The sequence below is a fragment of the Physeter macrocephalus genome, chromosome 21 (assembly GCF_002837175.3).
Source record: "Physeter macrocephalus isolate SW-GA chromosome 21, ASM283717v5, whole genome shotgun sequence".
NCBI classification, from domain to species: Eukaryota; Metazoa; Chordata; class Mammalia; order Artiodactyla; family Physeteridae; genus Physeter; species Physeter macrocephalus.
The window spans coordinates 126474-149521 of NC_041234.1; the positions used below are offsets into that span (position 1 = coordinate 126474).

At 41.0% G+C, this 23048-nt stretch overlaps 2 protein-coding genes across 3 annotated transcripts in view; one reads left to right on the top strand and one right to left on the bottom strand.

Annotated features, from left to right (window-relative positions):
- Positions 1-12306, top strand: part of ZRSR2 (zinc finger CCCH-type, RNA binding motif and serine/arginine rich 2) — a 36148-nt gene extending 23842 nt beyond the window's left edge. The window contains exons 8-11 of the mRNA XM_024115259.3: positions 3720-3933; positions 7995-8050; positions 8830-8939; positions 11007-12306. Coding sequence (XP_023971027.1) covers positions 3720-3933; positions 7995-8050; positions 8830-8939; positions 11007-11455 — 829 coding nt within the window. The 3' untranslated portion in view covers positions 11456-12306. The remainder of the gene's footprint in view (positions 1-3719; positions 3934-7994; positions 8051-8829; positions 8940-11006) is intronic.
- Positions 12307-14002: 1696 nt separating this feature from the next.
- The window catches only part of AP1S2 (adaptor related protein complex 1 subunit sigma 2), a 30046-nt gene continuing 21000 nt past the window's right edge, over positions 14003-23048 (bottom strand). The window contains exon 6 of one of the 2 annotated variants that reach the window (XR_003677885.2): positions 14003-15553. Coding sequence is in view for 1 of the 2 variants with exons in the window: in XM_024115271.3 (XP_023971039.1) it covers positions 15506-15553 (48 nt within the window). In the remaining variant the exon portion in view is untranslated. The remainder of the gene's footprint in view (positions 15554-23048) is intronic. The other variant, XM_024115271.3, reaches the window with a different exon arrangement.

The following is a 23048-nucleotide window of genomic DNA, read 5'->3' on the forward strand; positions in this document are numbered from 1 at the left end:
GCTCTCCTCCGTGGCTCCGGAGCTTCCCCCTCCGCCACCCGCAGTCTCCGCCCACGAAGGGGCTTCTAGTGTGTGGAAACCTTTCCTCCTTCACAGCTCCCTCCCACTGGTGCGGGTCCCGTCCCTATTCTTTTGTCTCTGTTTATTCGTTTTTCTTTTGCCCTACCCAGGTACGTGGGGGGAGTTCCTTGCCTTTTGGGAGGTCTGAGGTCTTCTGCCAGCGTTCAGTGGGTGTTCTATAGGAGCAGTTCCACGTGTAGATGTATTTCTGATGTATCTGGGGAGGAAGGTGATCTCCGCATCTTACTGTTCCGCCATCTTCTCTGTCTCCCATAATTGCTTCTTAATTGCTCTCCCTACTTCTGCCCTTGCCTCTCCACAGTCCATTCTTCACAGAGCATCCCAAACCATCTTTTAAAAATATACATCAGATCGTGCCATACTCTGCTTAAAACCTCTAGCGGGGGACTTCCCTGGTGGCGCAGTGGTCAAGAGTCTGCCTGCCAATGCAGGGGACACGGGTTCGAGCCCTGGTCAGGGAAGATCCCACATGCCGCGGAGCAACTAAGCCCGTGCACCACAACTACTGAGCCTGAGCTCTAGAAGCTGAGCACAGATTCTCCCCTAGAGTATCCAGAAGGGACGCAGCCCTGGAGACACCTTAATTTTAGCCCAGTGAGACCTGTGTTGGACTTCTGACCTAAAGACCTGTACAAAAATAATTTGGGCTGTTTTAAGCCACTAAGCTTATGATAATTTGTTACAGCAGCAGTAGGAAACATACACCTGGCATCTTCACGGCTAACCCCTAAAGCCTCAGAATTTATGCAAAAGTTTTCTCCACGAAGAGGCTATCCATGATAAATGACAACCCGAAAGGACATCACCACCCATCACACCTCCAGTGGTTCCATCTCAATTGTCCTATTTTATCACCTTCATAGCTCTGATCACTATGTGACATTACCAAAAGGTAAAAATGATGACAAACTTAAAAAAAATAATAATAAATGGGGTGGTCTTTTTATCTGGCTTGGAACAGGAATGATGGAGAAAGAACCAGGTTTGGATTAAGTAAAGAACGTTTATGTTGGATGAAAAGACATTCTTGATGGTAGTTGGAGTAATTGCACAATGAAACAGGCTGCCAAGAAGGGCCACGGAGGACTAGATCATGGCAACACTTACAGAAGAGATGAGATAAGTCAGGAGAGTAGGTGGAGCTCAGCCGAGAGCATTTACTTGATGACCTGCTTGTTCTTCCTCCAGCTTGAAAATGTGTGTAGCACAAAGCAATGAATCACAGGACAACATCTGCATGTAATTGCATTTCTGTTCCAATAATGTTTCAACTGCTATGCTATTTATGAAAGCTGTTATCATAAAGAGCCAAGTGGGGGAAATTGGAAACACAAACGCTTATCTTAAGAAACCTTTCCTTTGCAATTCAGTGTCCAAGTACCCAAACACCCAATTTGCTGTAGTATATGAATTGTCCTGGGGAGTTTCTTTTTTGAAATTCTATTTGAAAGTGATTCTTAGGTGTCTAAGTCCCTGTAAAAGCCCTTTCTGTCACCCATGGTTTTCGTAATATTTTTTTGAAGCCGAAGAGGAACAAAGGCTAGAAAATTGTTCATTATTTCCCTCACGGACTCGTCGTCTGATTTTTGGGCCCATGGTCGATGGGGGAGACAAGGTGTTTTGCACTTTCCTTTTAGTCAAGATTGTTTACTCTCAAAACAGAAAACGGGAATGGCAGATTCTCCCACCCACCTCACTCGCACAAACCTCCCCACCCTCCAGGATTTGGGGCCTTTGAATAACTCGCGAAATGCCAAGACAGTTTAAAATTATTAACCACCAATATAGAAAAGAATAGGAAATAAGAGAAACTCTTATTTCCTCGCATCAGCCTGCCCCCTCACCTCCCCATGGTGGCAGATCATTTTCCCATAGGCCCTGGTACAGGAGAACCCGGCTCCTTCGTTCAACAATCCCCACGCCACCAGTGCCACCAGTGCCACCAGCAAAGGCTAGCAGTCATTCTGGCCTTTTAATCTTAGCTTGGAGGGAATGCATGGTCCGCAAAATCAAGCAAGCTGAATTTTTAAACAGTTCACATTACTTGCAGTTGCGTCTGTCAATTTGGGTAAAGCATGAAAACTCGGTCAAGCCACAGAGAAAATAAAGCCAGAGCTCTTAAAAGCCTGCCTCCTTCCATTTCGCTAGGCAGGTGTTTCAGGATGATGTCTTTGAGAGTTACTCTTTTAATGAGATGGCAAAACACCATGCAGGAGGGAAAATTCTCAAAGAGCAATGAAAATAAGCAGTTGTACAATAATAATTCTAAACTGCCCCCCCCATTTCCCAAGGTCTGTATCTCTTAACTCCTACCTGCTTAGCTCTCACTACATTAGCACTGTTTACAACACCACAGTTGAATATCAAAATCAAAAGAAAACTTCGAACATCCTTTTAGGAGGTCGAAAATGTATCACAGCTTTCCGAAGTTTTTTTTTTTTAACATCTTTATTGGAGTATAATTGCTTTACAATGGTGTGTTAGTTTCTGCTTTACAACAAAGTGAATCAGTTATACATATACACATGTTCCCATATCTCTTCCCTCTTGCGTCTCCCTCCCTCCCACCCTCCCTATCCCACCCCTCTAGGTGGTCACAAAGCGCCGAGCTGATCTCCCTGTGCCATGCGGCTGCTTCCCACTAGCTATCCACCCTACGTTTGGTAATGTATATATGTCCGTGCCACTCTCTCACTTCGTCACAGCTTACCCTTCCCTCTCCCCGTGTCATCAGGTCCATTCTCTACGTTTGCATCTTTATTCCTGTCCTGCCCCTAGGTTCATCAGAACCTTTTTTTTTTTTACATTCCATATATATGGAATGCTGTTTGTAATGGCTCCCGGACGTCCAATTTGAGACCTGTCGTTATTAAAAGGGGTAAATTACAATTGAAACATATTAGTTAAGTATTTTTTTTTTTTTTTTGCGGTACGCGGGCCTCTCACTGTTGTGGCCTCTCCCGTTGCGGAGCACAGGCTCCGGACGCGCAGTCTCAGCGGCCATGGCTCACGGGCCCAGCCGCTCCACGGCACGTGGGATCTTCCCGGACCGGGGCATGAACCCGCGTCCCCTGCATCGGCAGGTGGACTCTCAACCACTGCGCCACCAGGGAAGCCCTGGATACTATTTTTTTAATATAAATTTATTTATTTTATTTATTTATTTTATTTTTGGCTGCGTTGGGTCTTTGTTGCTGCGCGCGGGCCTTCTCTAGTAGCAGCGAGCGGGGGCTACTCTTCGTTGCGGTGCACGGGCTTCTCATTGCGCTGGCTTCTCTTGTTGCGGAACTTGGGCTCTTGGCGTGTGGGCTTCAGTAGTTGTGGCTCGCGGGCTCTAGAGCGCAGGCTCAGTAGTTGTGGTGCACGGGCGTAGTTGCTCCACGGCATGGGGGATCTTCCCGGACCAGGCCTCGAACCCATGTCCCCTGCATTGGCAGGTGGAGTCTTAACCACTGCACCCCCAGGGAAGCCCTTAGAACAGTTTTAAGTGTTCAAATTTAAAGTCTGAATGGGGTTTATCATCTTACAGTTCAGTTGAAACAGCTAAGTTGCTTGAGTCTTTATCTCACAGTTTAAAGCAAGCCTTTTATGTGTAATTTCTCACCATTGGAATGCTGAATTTTTTCCTTCATACGCAGGTGTTCACGTAAACACAATTTCCCGGCATCAAGTCCCACCCTTCTTATTAAAAGCATGTTTACGACATTTGGGATGGAGCAGTGCAGAAGAGACGACTATGACCCCGACGCAAGTCTGGAGTACAGCGAAGAGGAAACCTACCAGCAGTTCCTGGACTTCTATGACGATGTGCTCCCCGAGTTCAAGAACGTGGGGAAAGTGATACAGTTCAAGGTGGGCACATGCAGTGCGCGTGGAGGACGGGACTAGTTCGCCTCCCTGTGAAGCACCGGCTGGGATGGGAAAGCGAGGGCACAGGCTCTCCGCCTGGGTGGGTCGTGCGCTATGGTGCTGGGCCTGGCGCCATATTGGAAGGAAATGTTAATTCTTTCTCTCCCCCTCTCCATCCACCTCATTGCCGGTACTGTAGAGGTACTACTTGAAATCTTAAACAGGTACTAGCATGACATTTCCTGGGTTCTGAGGTTTTGATGGGAAAAGATATTTCATCCATTCAGTACCTTTATGGTCCCATTCTTTTGCAGCCTGTGAATTGTCTGCATAAGGTCCTCTGCAGATGGGTATCCAAGCGTTCGCTTAGGGGATGCGTATGATGCGGAATGCCCTGCCTCCCGTGGTCGGTCTCCCCTAGAGTCGTGGAGAGCAGAGTGTGACAATCCTCTACTTACTCCACCTACCGAGGTGGTTGATTTGTTGTTACTGTATTGTGTTGATGGTGCCTGCTTGCAGCTTCTACCCAAGGTGCATGTTCTTTCTTCTGGAGCTACCCAAGAACATAAACCTTGATTCCTTTTCCTTTTTTATTTTTACTTTGTTTTTGTTCACTGGATACTCTCCATACTGAACATCGTGTTCCCAGAGTCATGGTTTGCGATACAGCATAGGGGGTAAAAGAAGTGTTCAGATTACAGAGTTATTTTAAAACATTCCTTAAAGCAGACGTGAAGTCAGGTGTAATGGCTGCTGCTCCTGGGCCCAGTGGTCAAATCCTAACACAGTGAAGCCTCCCGCTGTCTGCGATTTGATCAGATCCGAACCTGAATGATTTTGTTATGTTAGGATGGGGGAAACGGCCCATAATTTGGAAAGAGATAGGAATAAAGCTGTGAGTTTTTTCTGCTAGTTGGAAATGACAGTGGAAGGTTGGAACAGCCAAGAAACAGAGCAACTGCGGCCCTCGTGAAATTCAAGGCTATCCTTCTTTCTACTGATTTCAAGATTTTAAAAAATTCTTTCAAAATTTCTCTTTCCCCTTTACCTTTTCTTTCTGTTGCATGCACTTTCCCGTCTTCACAGTACTTCTAAGTGCCTGGCCACACACGACTCGGTGCCACGTGAGAAGCACCGCTGAGGAGCTGGTGTGGTGACCAGCCGTGGGCTCTTTGCCTCTTTGTGCCTTTTCCTCATCCCGAAAGGGCGAGGACTGGACTACATCAGTGTTTTCCCTCATGGGGTCCCTTCATCATACTGCTTCTGGGAAGTTAGTGCTGGAGCTGCTTTCAACACCTCAGGCTGCTTAATGGAAATCACCCCCATTATCTGCAACAGGCCGTACCTACTAACCATGGGTTGTTTTTTTTCCTTTTGTTGAGAATTCTGTCAGCCAGGCTCATCTAATCACATTGGCAGTTATAAATGGAAAGCTGTTTAATAAATTTTTAGTAGAAAAATTTCCAAAACATCAAATTCATCATGGAAAATTAATAACGGGTCTTGGGAACCACTGGCTTAAATGATCTCTAAGGGCCCTGGTGTGGCTGACGTGGCCTCCTGAGGCCTTTCAGTCTTCCTTTTCTCTCTCTCTCTCTCTTTCTCTCTTTTTTTTTTTTTTTTAAGATTTCGAGAGGCATGTGGGATCTTAGCTCCCCGACTCCCTGACCGGGGATCAAACCCGCAACCCCTGCATTGGAAGGCAGAAGGCGAAGTCTTAACCACTGGCTCACCAGGGAAGTCCCCAGTCTTCCTTCTTTTTTTTCTTTTTTTTAAATAAATTTATCTATCTATCTATTTTATTTTTGGCTGCGTTGGCCTTTGTTGCTGCGCACAGGCTTTCTCTAGTTGAAGTGAGCGGGGGCTACTCTTCGTTGTGGCGCGTGGGCTTCTCGTTGCAGTGGCTTCTCTTGTTGCGGATCACGGGCTCTAGGTGCGCGGGCTCAGTAGTTGTGGCTCACGGGCTCTAGAGCACAGGCTCAGTGGTTGTGGCGCACGGGCTTAGTTGCTCCACGGCATGTGGGATCTTCCCGGACGGGTCTTGGGAACCACTGGCTTAAATGATCTCTAAGGGCCCTGGTGTGGCTGACGTGGCCTCCTGAGGCCTTTCAGTCTTCCTTTTCTCTCTCTCTCTCTCTTTCTCTCTTTTTTTTTTTTTTTAAGATTTCGAGAGGCATGTGGGATCTTAGCTCCCCGACTCCCTGACCGGGGATCAAACCCGCAACCCCTGCATTGGAAGGCAGAAGGCGAAGTCTTAACCACTGGCTCACCAGGGAAGTCCCCAGTCTTCCTTCTTTTTTTTCTTTTTTTTAAATAAATTTATCTATCTATCTATTTTATTTTTGGCTGCGTTGGCCTTTGTTGCTGCGCACAGGCTTTCTCTAGTTGAAGTGAGCGGGGGCTACTCTTCGTTGTGGCGCGTGGGCTTCTCGTTGCAGTGGCTTCTCTTGTTGCGGATCACGGGCTCTAGGTGCGCGGGCTCAGTAGTTGTGGCTCACGGGCTCTAGAGCACAGGCTCAGTGGTTGTGGCGCACGGGCTTAGTTGCTCCACGGCATGTGGGATCTTCCCGGACCAGGGCTCGAACCCGTGTCCCCTGCCTTGGCAGGTGGATTCTTAACCACTGCGCCACTAGGTAAACCCCCCCAGCCTTCCTTCTAAGGATGGTGTCAGTCAGTACGCATCCTGCCTCTCTTGGGATGCTCTAATAAAAATACTCTGCAACTAAGTTGTAAAATTATATTGATAGATTCATTTTGAAAAGAAATGCTAAACATTAGTATGAATATTTGAGGCCCGTTTTATACCATTATGTAAAACGAAATCAGATTTGTCATTTTTTAAGACATATGGTCAATGTTCAACCTCACTAGTAATGGGAACAGTGCATATTAAAATGAGATGTTATTCATACCCGTCGGGCAAAAAATTACGAATTCTGATATCAAGCATGGGCGAGGTTGTGTAAATTAGTAAAACCACTTTAGAGAGCAGTTTGTCAGTACCTAGTGAGGTTGAAAGTACATGGATCCTACAAATCAGCATACTACTTCCGGTCATGCACACTAGACAAAGTCCCACCGCCCAGAGACGCGTTCAGGCATGCTGACTGCATAGCTGTTTGTTGATGAAAAATTGGAAGCACCTTGGATATGCATCATTAGAGGAGTGGATAAATAAATTTGATAATTTGATAAAGCCAGTATTCAGTAGTTTAAAATGAGTCGTTAAGTTTACATGATTACATCTTGAAAAAAGGATGTGAAATAAATATTATTTATATAAAATTTTAAAATGTACAAAGCCATACTGTATATTGTTTATCAATATATATATGTGTTTCTTAGCATATATGTACATAAATATGTGTATACCCATATGTACATAACAGACATATACTTCTTTGTATGTCTATACATAATATATGTATGTATTTTATGGCACACATATATGTGTATATGCCTGTCTGTGTGTATGTATGGCTGTGGGTATTGTGTCTGTGGAGATTAGGGGTGTGTGTGTGTGTGTGTGTGTGTGTGTGTGTGTGTGTGTGTGTGTGTTTGGAATGTGAAGGTTACACCCAACCTCAGGATAGTGTTCACCTATGTGATGGAGGAGGGAGAAGAATAGGATGGAAGGGCTTCAACTGGGTCTTCCATGTTTTAGGTATTTAAACATTCTCAGTCAAAAATGGAAAATGTTAATGTTAAATCTGGGTGGTGTATATAGGGGCTGATTTCTAGTCTCTGTATTTTTTTTTCTTTTTTTAAAATAGTCTCTGTATTTTTGTGCATATGTGAAACATTTCATGTCTTTGGACAAAAAAGAATCAGGATCAACAGGGATCAGGTAATTGGGGCCTGCAACACTACCATCTGCTGAAGTATGCCTTAAATAGACGTGAGAGTAGGGTAGTATCTTAATTTTGGAGTCTTTGATTGATGACAACTTTTGGTAATGTTGGCCTGGACAAAAAATGCATTTGATGACTGGAGGGCTTCTTTTCCTTAGGTTTTTGTCTTGTTTTGTTTGTTTTTTAATGATGCAATTCTTCATTGCTCCTTAGGTCAGCTGCAACTTGGAACCTCACCTGAGGGGCAATGTGTATGTTCAGTATCAATCGTAAGTATTCTGAACATAAACATCTTCACATTTGTCACAACATAGTGTTGTGATTACATTGACATCTGGGATTTTTCCACTGAATATATAGCTTTCATATGCATGGTATTTTTAAAAACGTAAATATTAAGAGCTGACCTAGAAATATGGAAAGGATTAGAAAATTATACATTGGTATTTCATTCTTCGTATACTTAGAGAGTTTTTAATTTTTTGCAATATAGTTAATTTTTTACTTATATAATTTTAAAATTAAAACACAAACTGAAAAGGGCTAACTAGAATAGAGAACCCCAAATAAAAGCCCCAAATAATTTCAGTGTGCATTTGGCCCGCTAAGAGAGCAAGTAGGTAGTGTGTTGTTTCTTTTCGTCTTGCTGTTTGCCTGTGCCGCCGTGGCTGATGGGATAAATTAACCATTGTATTGAATAATAGGAAGGACGGCGATCTGAGCCGAGAAGGAACAGGCACCGACAACGGAAAACACTTCCGCATTTTTAATGGTCCAGTCTTTTGGTTTAAGAAGCTTTGACTCAAGTCGATTTCCTTGCATCAAAACCTCTGGGAGGGTTAGTTAAAAAAACTAAAAAACGAAAAGATTCCTGAATAAATTGTGAGCTTCAGGACCTTGAATGCTGTAATGAGGACTCCTTAGGTAGCACAAAAGCAGTGAACTAGGTGGTCCTACAGTAAACAAATACAAGGATTAATTAACAATAGGGTTCATCTGCATATTAGAAAGTTACTCTAAAGTGCATCCTTTAATTTGTGGTTTAAAGGGAGGAAGAATGCCAAGCAGCCCTTTCTCTGTTTAATGGACGGTGGTACGCAGGACGACAGCTTCAGTGCGAATTCTGCCCAGTGACCCGATGGAAAATGGCAATTTGTGGTAAAATACAACATGACTTTTTTCCCCACTGTTCCACTGTCATATAAAGGGATAGTTTTAGGGAAAAAACCAACCTTTTAAAGGTGTGAAGCATAGCTTTTGCCTCACCTGGTAGATGAGCAAAGATCATTATATACAGTACATCACAGTTTAGACCTGTAACCGACCTTGTGGGTCACTTTGTGGATGAGGTGACTGGGGTCACAATGTATAGGTGACAGAGTCAGTGCTCGAAGTCGTGGGCTCTGCAGGAAGCCTGAGAAGTTGTGTCTATCAGAGACGCCGTCTCCTGATTGCGGTCTCAGAAGTGTTTTCTATTCATTGGCTCCTCACTTGAGCTGGGTTTTTTTCCCATCTTTATCCCTAATGAACCTTCTGTCATCTTTGCCACCTAAAACATTACCTATGACACTTCCTGCCTTATTGAAATACAAGCTTTTGTGTCGTTAAGATTGATTATAGCTGTAGAACCTGGTCAGGGCACATTCAGTCAGGCTGACTCATCAGACAGTAGCTGCCAAGTCAGGAAATGAGTCAGTCCTTTGAGTAGCTCGCAATTTTGAAGGGCTCGTTCTGTTCTGTTTTGATTTCTATCGGATGGGCTTCGCCGAACCCTTTCTTGTTGAAGTGCTCCGGGAGCTACGAGAGGAGCTGCCTGTGCCTTAGGGGACCACTTCCCTTACCCTTCGCTTTGCTTTGCTTTGCTTTATACTCTCGCCTGCTTAAAACCTCTTATTTCAAAATCTATAATTTATAAAGTTTGAATGTTCGGTAACCCGGTCTTAATGGATGCTCTCACTTAAAAACCATTTATTTGAAGGGAGAAAAAAAAGGAACTTAGAATTCCTTGCTTTGGCAAACCAGAAGAACCATTATGCCTGATTTAAAGACTGGGGTGCTGAAAGAGATGGGTCTGTTTTCTCCATTTCAGTGAGGTGCTTCTGAGTGTGACTTTGACTCCCCCAAAGCAGGAGACTATTTATTTCACTTGTTATTTTTTAAATAACAGCTTCATTTTTCCTAGTAACTAATGAGCATTTTGTCGTGTCCTTATTATTGGATTATTGGCCACTGTATATCATCTTTGGACAGATGTCTGTTCAGATGCTTTGCCCATTTTTCATTAGGTTATATGTCTTATTGAGTTGTAAGAGTTCTTGATATATTCTACAGACAGGTCCCTTATCGCAGATATGATCTGCAAATATTTTCTCCCATTATGTGGGTTGTCTTTTCACGCTGATGTTGTCCTTTGAAGCACAAAAATTTTTAACTTTGAGCAAGTCCAATTTTTCTATTTTTTTCTTTTTTGGCTTGTGCTTTTGGTGTCATATCTAAGAATCCATTGCTTAGCCCGTGTCACGAAGATTTACTTGTATGTTTTCCTCAAAGAGTTTTAGTTTCATAGCTTATGTTTAGGACTCTGATCCATTTTGACTGACTTTTTGTATATAGTGTGTGGTATGGAGGTATTTCACTTTTAACTCTTTTACATATTTAGGGAATTCACAGCTTTTAAAAAAGTTTGAAAATCCCCAGAAGTTCTCTAAATTGTTCAAGTATTTTTCACCTTTGACAAAAATCTTCCATGTTAAAAGCACCTGGTAAATTTAAAGTATTAGGCCAGTGTTTATCATCTTCTTGAAGTATAAGAAAATACAGGATCTTCCTCTTTGGGTCAGTGGTTTGGTCCTCCCACCACCGTGCCCTCAAAGCATGTTGCCAGGGGGACTCCCAGGGTGTTGTTAATTAGGGATCTACATTGTCAGTCAGCAGGATGGTAAAACCCTAGAAAAAATAATGTGGCCGCCATTCGTTCAGTTGCACTCCACACCATAATCCAGTAGGGGAACGGGGCATTCTGGTTAATTAAAAGTTCTTACCTGTTACTTTTCACAGTGCCCTTTGTTAGAGCATTGAATATTTTTGAAATTCAGGGAACCCAAACTATGACATCAGTGTACGTAAGGAGAAAATAGTCCTATCACAAGCGAACATCAGAAATGTACCTTCTGAAAAGGATGAAGTGCCAGCAGTAAATGCCGTTTCCTCCCTGTGCCACTGCAGGTTTATTTGAAATACAGCAGTGTCCAAGAGGGAAGCACTGCAACTTTCTTCACGTGTTCAGAAATCCCAACAATGAATTTTGGGAAGCGAACCGAGACATGTACCTGTCTCCTGATCGGACTGGCTCCTGCTTCAGTAAGAACTCAGAGAGGAGGGAGCGGCTGGGCCGCCACGACGACTACTACAGTAGGCCGCGGAGGAGGAGGAGCCCCGGGCCGGCCCACTGCTACAAGAGGAACGGGGAGGCCGAGAGCAGGAGGAGGAGGAGCCACGGGGGCAAGAAATCTCACAAGCACACGTCCAAAAGCCGGGAGAGGCACAGTTCCCGAAGCAGGGGAAGAAAAAGGGGCCGCAGCCGTGGCCAGGGCAGCCGCAGCTGCCGGAGCCGCAGCCGGAGCTCCTCCAGGTCCAGGAGCCGCGGCAGGAGGACGTCGGGGAGCCGAGACTGAACTCTGCAGTCCCACATCCAAATAAACTTACCGTGTCCTTCAGTGATTGTACACCTTATTTGTTATGGCGGCTGCGTAGTTGGATAGAGGGCTCTCAGCTCATGTGGGTTAGCAAGTCTGGCAAAAGCCTACGTAGCCTGGAACCCTATTTAAAAATACTTTTATTCTCTGGTAATCACAGTGTGCTTACTATAGAAAACATAAAATGTATACAACACAGAAATTATTTATAATCCTGACCCTTATAGATAACCAGTTAACACTGGAGCATTGCTTTAAGTCTTTTTTTTCTCTTATGGGTGTATACACATTTTTTTTACACAAAGATAACATATATGGCTGCAGTTGAATATGCTTTTTTTCACACCAAACATTGTCCTGTTTCATCAAGCCCTAGTGTTACTGTTATTTCCACTCACTGCATAGTGTGGATCTATCAATTTATTCAACAGTATCCCTGTTGTTGGATTTTTAAATTATTTTAAGTTTTGCACTATTAAAGAATCCTGTGCTATAAACAATCCTGTGGTGGATTTCCTTAAATACTTTCATACATTACTGGTCATTTCCCTAGGATAAATTACATCAAGAAATACGAATACAGAAGTCTTTCCAGATTGCCCTCCATAAAGAAAGACTACAAAAAAATTTACCGTCAACAATAAATTTTGCTGTTCCTGCACCAAATTACTGTAACCTTTGCCGGTTTGGTAAATTTTATGTGTTTATTCATCTCTGCACATACTGGCTAAGCCAAACACTTTTTTCTGTATTTAATGGGCATTAAGTTTGGTTGTTTGCCCCAAATTATTAATTGTTGGATTTTTTACATGTTAATAGCCGAATAGCTTTTTTACTTTAAAATTCACTTTCTTAAAGTACTAAAGGGTGGAGTCAATTTTTTCCCCTCCCTCCTACCCCATAGTTTTCCATTAGGATGTTCGTCTTTTTTACAGTGTTACAGAGTTCGTGGCTACTGAATATGCCTGGTGTTAAAAGCAATTCTGGTAAAAGCGTGGTCACAGAAACTTGCTTGAAAAAAAAATTAGGGACTTCCCTGGTGGTCCAGTGCTTAGCACTCCACGCTCTCACTGCCAGGGGCCTAGGTTCGATCCCTGGTTGGAGAACTAAGATATCCTGCATGGCCCAAAAAATAAATAAAAAGCTTAAGACAAAATATCATTCTTAGGTTTCAGATCATAAAAAAGAAAAGATGCTCTCATACTTCCTTACAAATTTTTTATTTTCTTAGTAACCTCCTCTCCATTGACGTACTGGAGATCTCGAGTTTCCAAGTATGTGGCATTTGGCAACTTGAGATTTGGAAATAAGGACTTAAGGATGCACAAAATACTGAGTTTAACAGAAATAGGAAAAGAAATTTCTTCAAGACTGGGATTTCTGAGTGGTGTCTGTGGAAAATGAGTTCTTTCATCTGTAGTCTAAAGGAAAGGAATTATGTGGTCCGGCATACATTTTACTTTAAAAATTGATTTGTGGGAATTCTCTGGTCGCCCAGTGGTTAGGACTCAGAGCTTTCACTGCCGTGGGCCGGCGTTCAATCCCTGGTCGCGGAACTAAGATCCCACAGGCCATGTGGTGCGGCCAAAAAAAAGAAAAAGAAAATTTGATTTGTTCCAGAATTTAAATGCCTCTACCCTAAAAATGATTGAAAATTCTCTGTATCTACTGGATTCACAAATGCTGAATAATTCTCAGTAAATTCAAAATTTTTCAGTCCTTTTCTAAATACAGCCAAGACATACACAATTAAATGTGGACATTCAAAGCTGAATATTCATCTTAATAGCTCATGGAGGAAAAAACGAGATGAACACCGGCTTGTCCTCAAGGTAGAGATGTTGGTGACTTTTCCCTGAAGTGTTAATGGGTAGTATGAGAGGGATGGAAGGAAGTTTTTAAACCACTGACTGGGTCATTATCCTGATAAATGTCCATCTTGAACTTAGACTTATTAATGCGTTTTTTAACCTTACAATTTGATTACTATTTATGATTCAAAAATTCCAACTCTACATTGCCAGCAGAAGGCCATATGCCTGTTTTCAGTGAAGAGATAGCTGCATGTTGGAGGCTCTTTAAGTCTATACGTATCCTTTTTTTAATTGCACACATACCTATTTTTAGCAGACTAGCAGATTCGTTTGATGGTAGTTGTTTCCTTGATCTTAAATATCCTCATTTCATTGTTTTCCTATTTTTTCCAGAAATCAGAGTATACTTTAAAAAAAAAAATCCACATTTTTGTATGTGACATTTCCTATCTGTAGTTAATAGGCAGTCCCTTAACTATCATGATAACCAAAATTTTGATTTGCTACCCATACTAGGCAGTAGTCGGCACATACCCGTCCATTTCAGCACGTGTGCTAGCACCTCCAGTTAGTGTCGGGGGCGGCGGGGAACTCCAGTTGATTTGGAATACCTTTGATTACCTGGAGTGATCTGAGTTGCTCATTCAGAAAGAGAAAGTCAACTGCATCAAGGTTTTAAAAGCAGTATTTATTGACTGAAAATAAATGTGTAGATAAGCTCTCAGTAGCATGGACTCCACGTTATTTTTTAATGAGCTTGAAGTACATGAAGACTCCTTAAATCTTCCGCCATTTATCTTGTATGTGCTTTTAACCACCACCACATTCAAATGTGGGTGAATTTTCAACATTTTACTCAAAAAATTTTTTCTTTAAATTCTTCCTTCAGCAGCTCTTCATAATTTGACAAACTTTTGGAAAGAGACAGATAAAAACACACGACAGTGGTGTACATTGAACATTTATTACAACTAATTGGCGATGTGATAAGACGTGCTCACGTGGCCTGAATATTGGTCACAATCACAACAAAGCTTAATCCAGCCCAGCAGATACAAATGAAAGTGTAAACTGTGAAGACATGTTTACATACATAGAAGTATGTATAAAAGTGACATTGAAACAACTGTACATCCTTTAAAAATATAGAGCCCGCTACTGCCATTTTACCTCATTCAACTCACACTTTCATATGAGAGGTGGTATCTGTTTTTATATTTATGACTTCCAATAACTAGGCAGTGCCATAGAAGGGAAGGAAGCTGCCCTAAAGTTTGCTGCACTTCTAAGTGGAGGGAAGCAATAGGGGAGTAAAATAAATTTGGCTGTAACAAGCACCCTGGAAGGAATATTCGTGCTTTAAACAGTGACTTATGCAATACTTTGTGAAGGGAGTAAAACATTTTCCGTAACATACTGTTATTAAGAAACCCTGGTAAGTCAACATTTCCATTTTATTTCGGGGGCATCAAGAACAATACAACTAAGTGACTAAATGATTATGACAACAAGAAACTTATCTCAGGAGTCAAATGTTCCTTGGCCTTAAAAATAACATGCTTACTGTTATGAAACAGCTGATCTCTGTTCCTCGTCTCAGGTCTGGAATGCCTAAGAAATAATTTTTAGTGTAAAAGAGCATCATTCCCATTAGTCTTTTGTGTATTCCCTTTGTTTTAAGGTGTTTAGTTTCTAATAAGGGTCTTTGGTATACATTTGTTTTTTTCCTAAAGTTTCAACATAGAGTGAAATTTTTATTCATTTGATATGTGACATGTCAATTCCCTTTATTCGCATATATATTAAAATGCACTAGTCTTTGGTTTCATAAAACCAGGTTTCACATAATTTAACATTTTTGCCAAAGACAGTAATTAATAAATCTATATTGCCTGATTGTGTCATATTCATAGATACACATAATCAAGGTAATGATAATCTATTCAAGATAAACAGACCTATAAACTTTAAAATAGCCTGAAAAAGTACCTTTCTTTTCCTGCATTCGTTCTAATTCATATTTAAGTCCCTTGTTATCACTTGATTAACCAAAGTTCCCTTTAAAAAAAGATTGTGTAGGCCTGAATGAAGCAGCTTAGCAGAACAGTAATACTGACAAGACGTCATCTTACACCATTAGCTAACATGGACATGAAGGCAGTGACCATCTACAGTGTGTGAAATGCCACAAGAAGTCATCAACAGGGGAGGAGAGTTATGTCAGTCCAATTTCTTCAAGAACGCTACGTGGGGTTTCAGCTTCCTGTGGAGGGAAAATGTGAGACTCTGGTAAGCAGATCCAGGGAGGCTTGAGAATGTGAAATTGACACGGAAGGGCGTGCAAGTTTCAGAGAACGCTGAAGGCAAGCAGTTCAGCAGTATGGGCACTTCTGTGGAGAGCCAGTGCTTATTTAGCGATTTGTGCCCCAAACATCAGAGAGCACAGGAGGATATTTTCAGCATGCATTAAATACCTACTGATTACCTACCAATTGTGCTGGGCTGCACTGCTGTAACACAAAAAGCAGTCAAGCCCACTGCAAACGCAGTGCAAACCGACAGCTACCTGACATTTCTACAGGAAAGGTAAGTTACCTTAGTGTTAAAATTCAAAATCTCCCCTAAATAAAGACCAGGGAAACCCCCCTGAGTTCTCCCCATTCTTCACATATTTTGTTTTCCCTGCTCTTTTTTCAAGTCATATGTATTTATTCTTCTCTGAGTTTTTACTCAGTTTTGGACTTAAATGTCCCCAGCAGCAAGGCTGCAGAAACTCACCTTCCCAGACGTCCCCAGAGCAACCAATGGTTTCAGTGGAAGCAACATACAGAAAGAATGCTCTGGGATCTGGGACAAAAGTGCCTTTTGTTCTATGTAACAACCAATACTCATTTTTAAATGTCAAAAGAAGACTAAACAAAGCAGGCATACTAGAAAAAAATTAAAAGTTTTTCCAAAGTGTCTAATTTTGCACGGCACAAAATAAAAAAGGAACAACTAGGTCAAATTTCAGGTATTACTAGCAACAAGTTTGTAATTAAAAGGCATACTAGATTTTAACAGAGGAAAACAATTTTTGTACCCAAATAACTTACTTTTGCATCCTAATTGTGGTACAGCACAAAACAAGGAAAAGAAAAATTAATTAAACCATAAATCCATACATTAGATTTAATTGTATGTAAAGCACTACATGAAATAATCTTAATTATTTAAACTCTTTGGTCTGTTTCCTTATTCCTTATACTATGAAAACAAGGATCATAGTACTTACCTTCATATGTAGAGATTAAGGGAGATAAGGCTTAGTGCCTGATTCACAGAAAGTGCTCAAAAAATGTTAGCGGATACATTGCTCAACTGAAATCTAAATGAAGGTATTTAGCCTTACTATAAACCAGCTCTCTATATAAAGTTCATATGATGACCTTTTAGTATGTTTGTGTATTAATGAAAAATGGGTAAAAGTCAGCTTTGGTGAAAAAAGGCTATTTTTTATGAAGTATTCTTGCCCCCCCCCCTCCAAATTGAACCTCAACCTAACCAGGCTACAGACCTAAATATACATGGAGGATAAGAAAACAAGTTAAACATCACCATTATAATCTGCCAGACACAGAATGGAGGAAATTCTACAGCATAGGGGACTCAGTTTAACAAAGAAAGGCAAAGGAGGGTAAAAGCAGAGGAGTTGTTAAAGATTAAGAGACTTAAAGAGACCAGATAAAATGTGAGCCTTGTTTGGAATCTGGCTCTAACAAACCGATTATAAAAATGCATTTTTCAGACAATTAGGAAAAAAAAACCAACCAGGAATAAGATATTCGGAATTACTATTAATTTTGGGGGATGTGGTACTCATCTCTTAGGGATACATACTTAAGTATTAAAGATGAAATGATAGGATGTCTAGGGCTTGCTGTAAAATAGGCAAAAAAGGTGAGCTGGAAAAAAAAAGGCAGGGTGGGGTGGTGATTTATGAAACTAGCATTGAGTTGATGGTTCTTGGAGCTGAGTGGTGTACATGACAGTTCCTTATACTACTCTCTTTGTATGTCTCAGAGTTTTCATGATATAGCTTTAAAAGAAAGTATAATGGAAGTGATGCAACACTCCCAAGAATGATGAAAGCCAATCTCTTTTTATTTTTTTTTTGCGGTACGCAGGCCTCTCACTGTTGTGGCCTCTCCCACAGGCTCCGGACGCGCAGGCTCAGCGGCCACGGCTCACGGGCCCAGCCGCTCCGCGGCATGTGGGATCTTCCCAGACCGGGGCACGAACCCGTGTCCCCTGCATCGGCAGGTGGACTCTCAACCACTGCGCCACCAGGGAAGCCCAATCTCTTTCATTTATAATGTTTAGCCTTAAACATTAAATACACTGCAAGACTGACATCTGAATCACATACGTATTAAATAAAGGGGACAATTTAAAAAGAATCATTTCCATTTAATGTTAAATAATTTTTAAAACATCATATAACCTTTAATGTATTTATTAAAGGGTTGCCTACATTGAATTCTATAGTTAACATTCTTAGCTTATCCATGTAAAAATGTCCCCCTATCCTATTCCCTGGAGCTGGTCAGACTTCCCCTATGTGTTCACTGCCTGCAATCTTATATAGCATTTCTTGAAGAGAACCATGTTGCTTCTCAAATATGCATTATTTAAAGTATCTGTCCTTTCTGAAAGGCCTAATTTCAAAGAATCATTTACACATTTTCTTCCTTTGAGACTTATACAAAGAGTACATTAGAGTTTTTTAATCAGTTGTATTTATAATATAAAATTAATTTTCACATGTTCACACTGAAATTGTAGCTCAAAATTACCTAGAAAAACTACTATCTGAATTAGTAATATCCACAGAAACAGAAAGTAGAAAGGTGGTTGGTTACCAAGGGCTGAGGGGAGGGGAAGTGGGGAATAGTTGTCTATAATGGGTACAGAGTTTCAGTTTTGCAAGATAAAAAAACTTCTGGAGATCTGTTGCACAACAATGTGAACATACTGAACACTACTGAACTGTACACTTAAAAATGGTTAAACTAGTAAATTTTGTTATTTTTAAAAGACAATTTTTTTAAATTACCTGGAAAAATTAAAATATGAAATATATTATTTATCAAAAGGATGGAGAAGAAAAAAGTCATTCACATGAGACAAAGTACATGCAATACTTTTATTTTAGACATGCAAAGAAAGGTATTTCAGAATCTACTAGTTTAAAGCAAGCAGCTGTATACAAATAACAAAAGAAGCAACATCTTGTTACAGCTGGGCACACAGCATCCAAAGCAAACAGGCATGAGACAATGCATATTTATGCAGCATTAAAACCACGTGAATGGGGGCTTCCCTGGTGGCGCAGTGGTTGAGAGTCCGCCTGCCGATGCAGGGGACACGGGTTCGTGCCCCGGTCCGGGAAGAGCCCACATGCCGCGGAGCGGCTGGGCCCGTGAGCCGTGGCCGCTGGGCCTGCGTGTCCAGGGCCTGTGCTCCGCAACGGGAGAGGCCACAGCAGTGAGAGGCCCGCGTACCGCAAAAAAACAAAAACAAAAACAAAAAAACCCCACATGAATGACATGTTGCAGGGCTGGAGGAGGGACAGAGGAAAAAAACCGAAACGAAAGACCAATGTTTCCCAATACTATCATATAATGCTCAATTTCTCATTTGACTGCCCACCCAGGTGCTTCAAATGTCATGTAGTACAGTGAGAATGGTAAGAATGGAAACAACTGATCTGCATACTTGCCTTATACACATTTTCACTGGTCTTCTTTCAATGGTAAATCAGTTTGAGCATCTTTTGAATGTATTGTTTAATGATAGGTTACTTAACTCGGGCTTTAAACTCTCTAGACATAAACAATGAATTATTTGGTAACTTCCCCTTTATAATAATATATGTTGCATGTTTTATTAAAAGTATACACAAAATGATCACTATTAAAGGTTTTCATATTCAGAAATATAAAACCATATTTAACAAATCATTAAGTAAATGCAGACAATTATAAAACCATAACTAGTAAAATATTAGTATTTAAGCAATATTAGAATCTTAACGATATAAAATAAAGCCCATATTAATACTTTGAAAGGACTACTTACTATTGAACAATAGATATTACAGAAGAGACTTTTCTGACATAGCTTTCTGATAGTTCTTAAAGGGACTGTGTGATATTGTATAGCACAAATGTGATTGAATAAATGTGGCATTATAAATTTCTTAGAAACTGTGAAAGTTTTACCTTAAATATTATATAACAGTACAGATTTTACTTTCTTGTATTATTTCCAGATACATTTTTATGTGATGCATTAGAAAATGTTTGCTCATATAGACTATAATTTAATCACCCTAAATATAGCTCCCCCCGCCCCCCGCCAACATTTGAAGACCAAACCACACTATATTATGGCATTGCTTATTCTACCCTAGCATTTCAGCTATATTTTCCTTGGTAAACATTTTAACAATTGCTAGGTATTCCTCTTACACGATTAATCACAGACGGTTCATAAATGATGACACATGTGTTTAAGATGAAACATTACTCAAAATGGTCATAGGTCACATTTTTTCAAGAAGAAATTAAACCAGCTGCAAGCAGGAAAAGCTATATCAAGATCACATATAGAATGAAAATAAAACAGAAAAGAGGATGAAAACAGGAAAATTATTAAAATTATAAAGGTAATGGTTCTGAAATGTTCTATTATTAGTATACAAGATAATCAGTCACCAAGCTGAGGATATTTTCTTTCACGAGCATATCAGCTCTCTATTTCCTCTGTGAAATTCTGCATACACGATGATGAGTAGTCATTTAGTACACAGGGACATTAAAATATTCATGACGTGGCTACAAAAGAAATGCATATATTCTTACACACAGTATACAAACTGACATAGACACAATCAGATTTCTAGTGTTTAGTGCACAGTAAAGAAATCTTAATTGAAACCTAGAATTGTTTGCTTTTAGAATTTTGGTTCATGGCTGAGTATTTAACTTCTAAACAATGCCCAGGAGTTCAGATTCATCTTTTATAACTTTACTGTATATAATGATAATCTAAATGATGACCTATATGTCCTACAAAATCCGAAAGCACTGTATTTACTAAAAATACTCTGAAAAGATTTTTCAGTATAAGTCATCTGGTAAATACTGAGTTAACTCAAAATCCAGTTAGAATACTCCCTCCCGCCAGTGTTCAAGTTCATCAGGATTTTACCACACGAAGCAAAGGAATTTAATCCCTTAATGAAAATCATTACATCCTAGAATGACCATGAACTTTTACAGATCCTAAAGGAAAATCTTTCCCAAGAAAAAAGGAAAAAAGTAGTCACCCATTTGGTAGCAATAGAGGTTTTCAATGGTTCACTTAGCTTAAAAAAAAAATTCCAAAGACTATGCCCTTGCGACTAAGGATATTACTTTTTTTTTTTTTTTTTTTGTGGTACGTGGGCCTCTCACTGCTGTGGCCTCTCCCGTTGCGGAGCACAGGCTCCGGACGCGCAGGCTCAGCGGCCATGGCTCACGGGCCCAGCCGCGCAGCATGTGGGATCCTCCCGGACCGGGGCACGAACCCACGTCCCCTGCATCGGCAGGCAGACTCTCAACCACTGCGCCACCAGGGAAGCCCAAGGATATTACTTTTAAAATAATCCTCGAGGGCTTCCCTGGTGGCGCAGTGGTTGCACGTCCACCTGCCGATGCACGGGAACCGGGTTCGCGCCCCGGTCCGGGAGGATCCCACGTGCCGCGGAGCGGCAGGGCCCGTGAGCCGTGGCCGCTGAGCCTGCGCGTCCGGAGCCTGTGCTCCGCAGCGGGAGAGGCCACGGCAGAGGGAGGCCCGCATACCACAAAAAAAAAAAAAAAAAAAAAAAAAATCCTCGAGATAGATTTTATTTATTTATTTATTTTGTGGTACGCGGGCCTCTCACTGCCGTGGCCTCTCCCGTTGAGGAGCACAGGCTCCGGACGCGCAGGCTCAGCGGCCACGGCTCACGGGCCCAGCCGCTCCGCGGCACGTGGGATCCTCCCGGACCGGGGCGCGAACCCGTGTCCCCTGCATCGGCAGGCAGACTCGCAACCACTGCGCCACCAGGGAAGCCCCGAGATAGATTTTAAAGGACTCTCCAAATAGATCTGTTAAATGTCTATGCCTTCTCTCTATAAATGTACCTAAAAGGATGTTTCTCACATCAACAAGGTAACCTGAGGTGAGGTTTTAAACTGACCCTAGAGTGCAGAGAAGAGATGAATTGTCTAGGGACTCCAAAAACTCCCTGAAACTAGAGACAAACTTAGGTACAGATTTTCCTGAGAAGAGGGCCCATGGCCCATCAGACTCTCAAAGCGATTATACCCCTCCAAAAGGCTTGTGACTCAAAAAAGTTTAAAACTGCTTATTTGAGTGCTTTTAAGATATCCTCAATTTAATATTTATTCAACTTGGCACTTGGAAATGTTAGGCTACAAGCTCATGTAAACTGTTTCAATAAAATATGTAACAGATACCTTATACTTAAATAATAACCATTAAATACAAAAGTGTTTGAGGAAAAAAGCCAGTTAAATTTTAATCCTCAGATAATTCCTAAACAGTTTAAAGATATAATTGCTTTTTTTCTCCCACTCAGAATATTGTGGAATGAAGCAGCAAGCTAAAATAATATTAATAATAAATTGAACCCCTAAATGCTTCATTTTCATGAGGGAATTCAATTTCGGTATCAGTGGTATTAATAATAGTATTTTGGTCAATGAACTCTGAACCTATTTCAATATTCTCTGTGTAAAAAAAATAAATGATAAGCCCCAATGATAGATCATTATCAGAGCAAAATTCCCTATGAAAATATCAGTTAAATGAAATAACTGGGATTATCCCTTGGGATTTAATGTAATTAAACTTTTCAGGTAATGCTAAACTATAAACAATGAACTTGACAAAATTATAATTACAAACGGAATTTATATATCCTACTACATTTTGATGCATGTAAGTACTCCAGCACATATTCTAGTATGCTTTCTTACACCCAATGAAACTCTTGCTGTGATACATGTTCTGTTTTCTGGACAGAGAACAAGAAACATTTAAGTCTATCAAATAACCTTTCACCTAAATAATACCGGTACTTTGAGCCTTTATATTACAGCTTTTCATCTTTTTGTTTTCTCTCTTAATTTTATATCACACCATGTAAAAACCAACAATTAAAGGAAAAGAAAAAGGGAGTTTCTCAAATAGGGCTGAGTACACAGCAGTTCCTCCCCAGAGGAGACTTAACTATGAAAACCTAAGTGTCCATCATCGGATGAATGGATAAAGAAGATGTGGCACATATATACAATGGAATATTACTCAGCCATAAAAAGAAACGAAATTGAGTTATTTGTAGTGAGGTGGATGGACCTAGAGTCTGTCATACAGAGTGAAGTAAGTCAGAAAGAGAAAGACAAATACCATATGCTAACACATATATATGGAATCTAAGGAAAAAAAAAATGTCATGAAGAACCTAGGGGTAAGACGGGAATTAAAGACACAGACCTACTAGAGAATGGACGTGAGGATATGGAGAGGGGGAAGGGTAAGCTGTGACAAAGTGAGAGAGTGGCATGGACATATATACACTACCAAACGTAAAACAGATAGCTAGTGGGAAGCAGCCGCATAGCACAGGGAGATCTGCTCGGTGCTTTGTGACCACCTAGAGGGGTGGG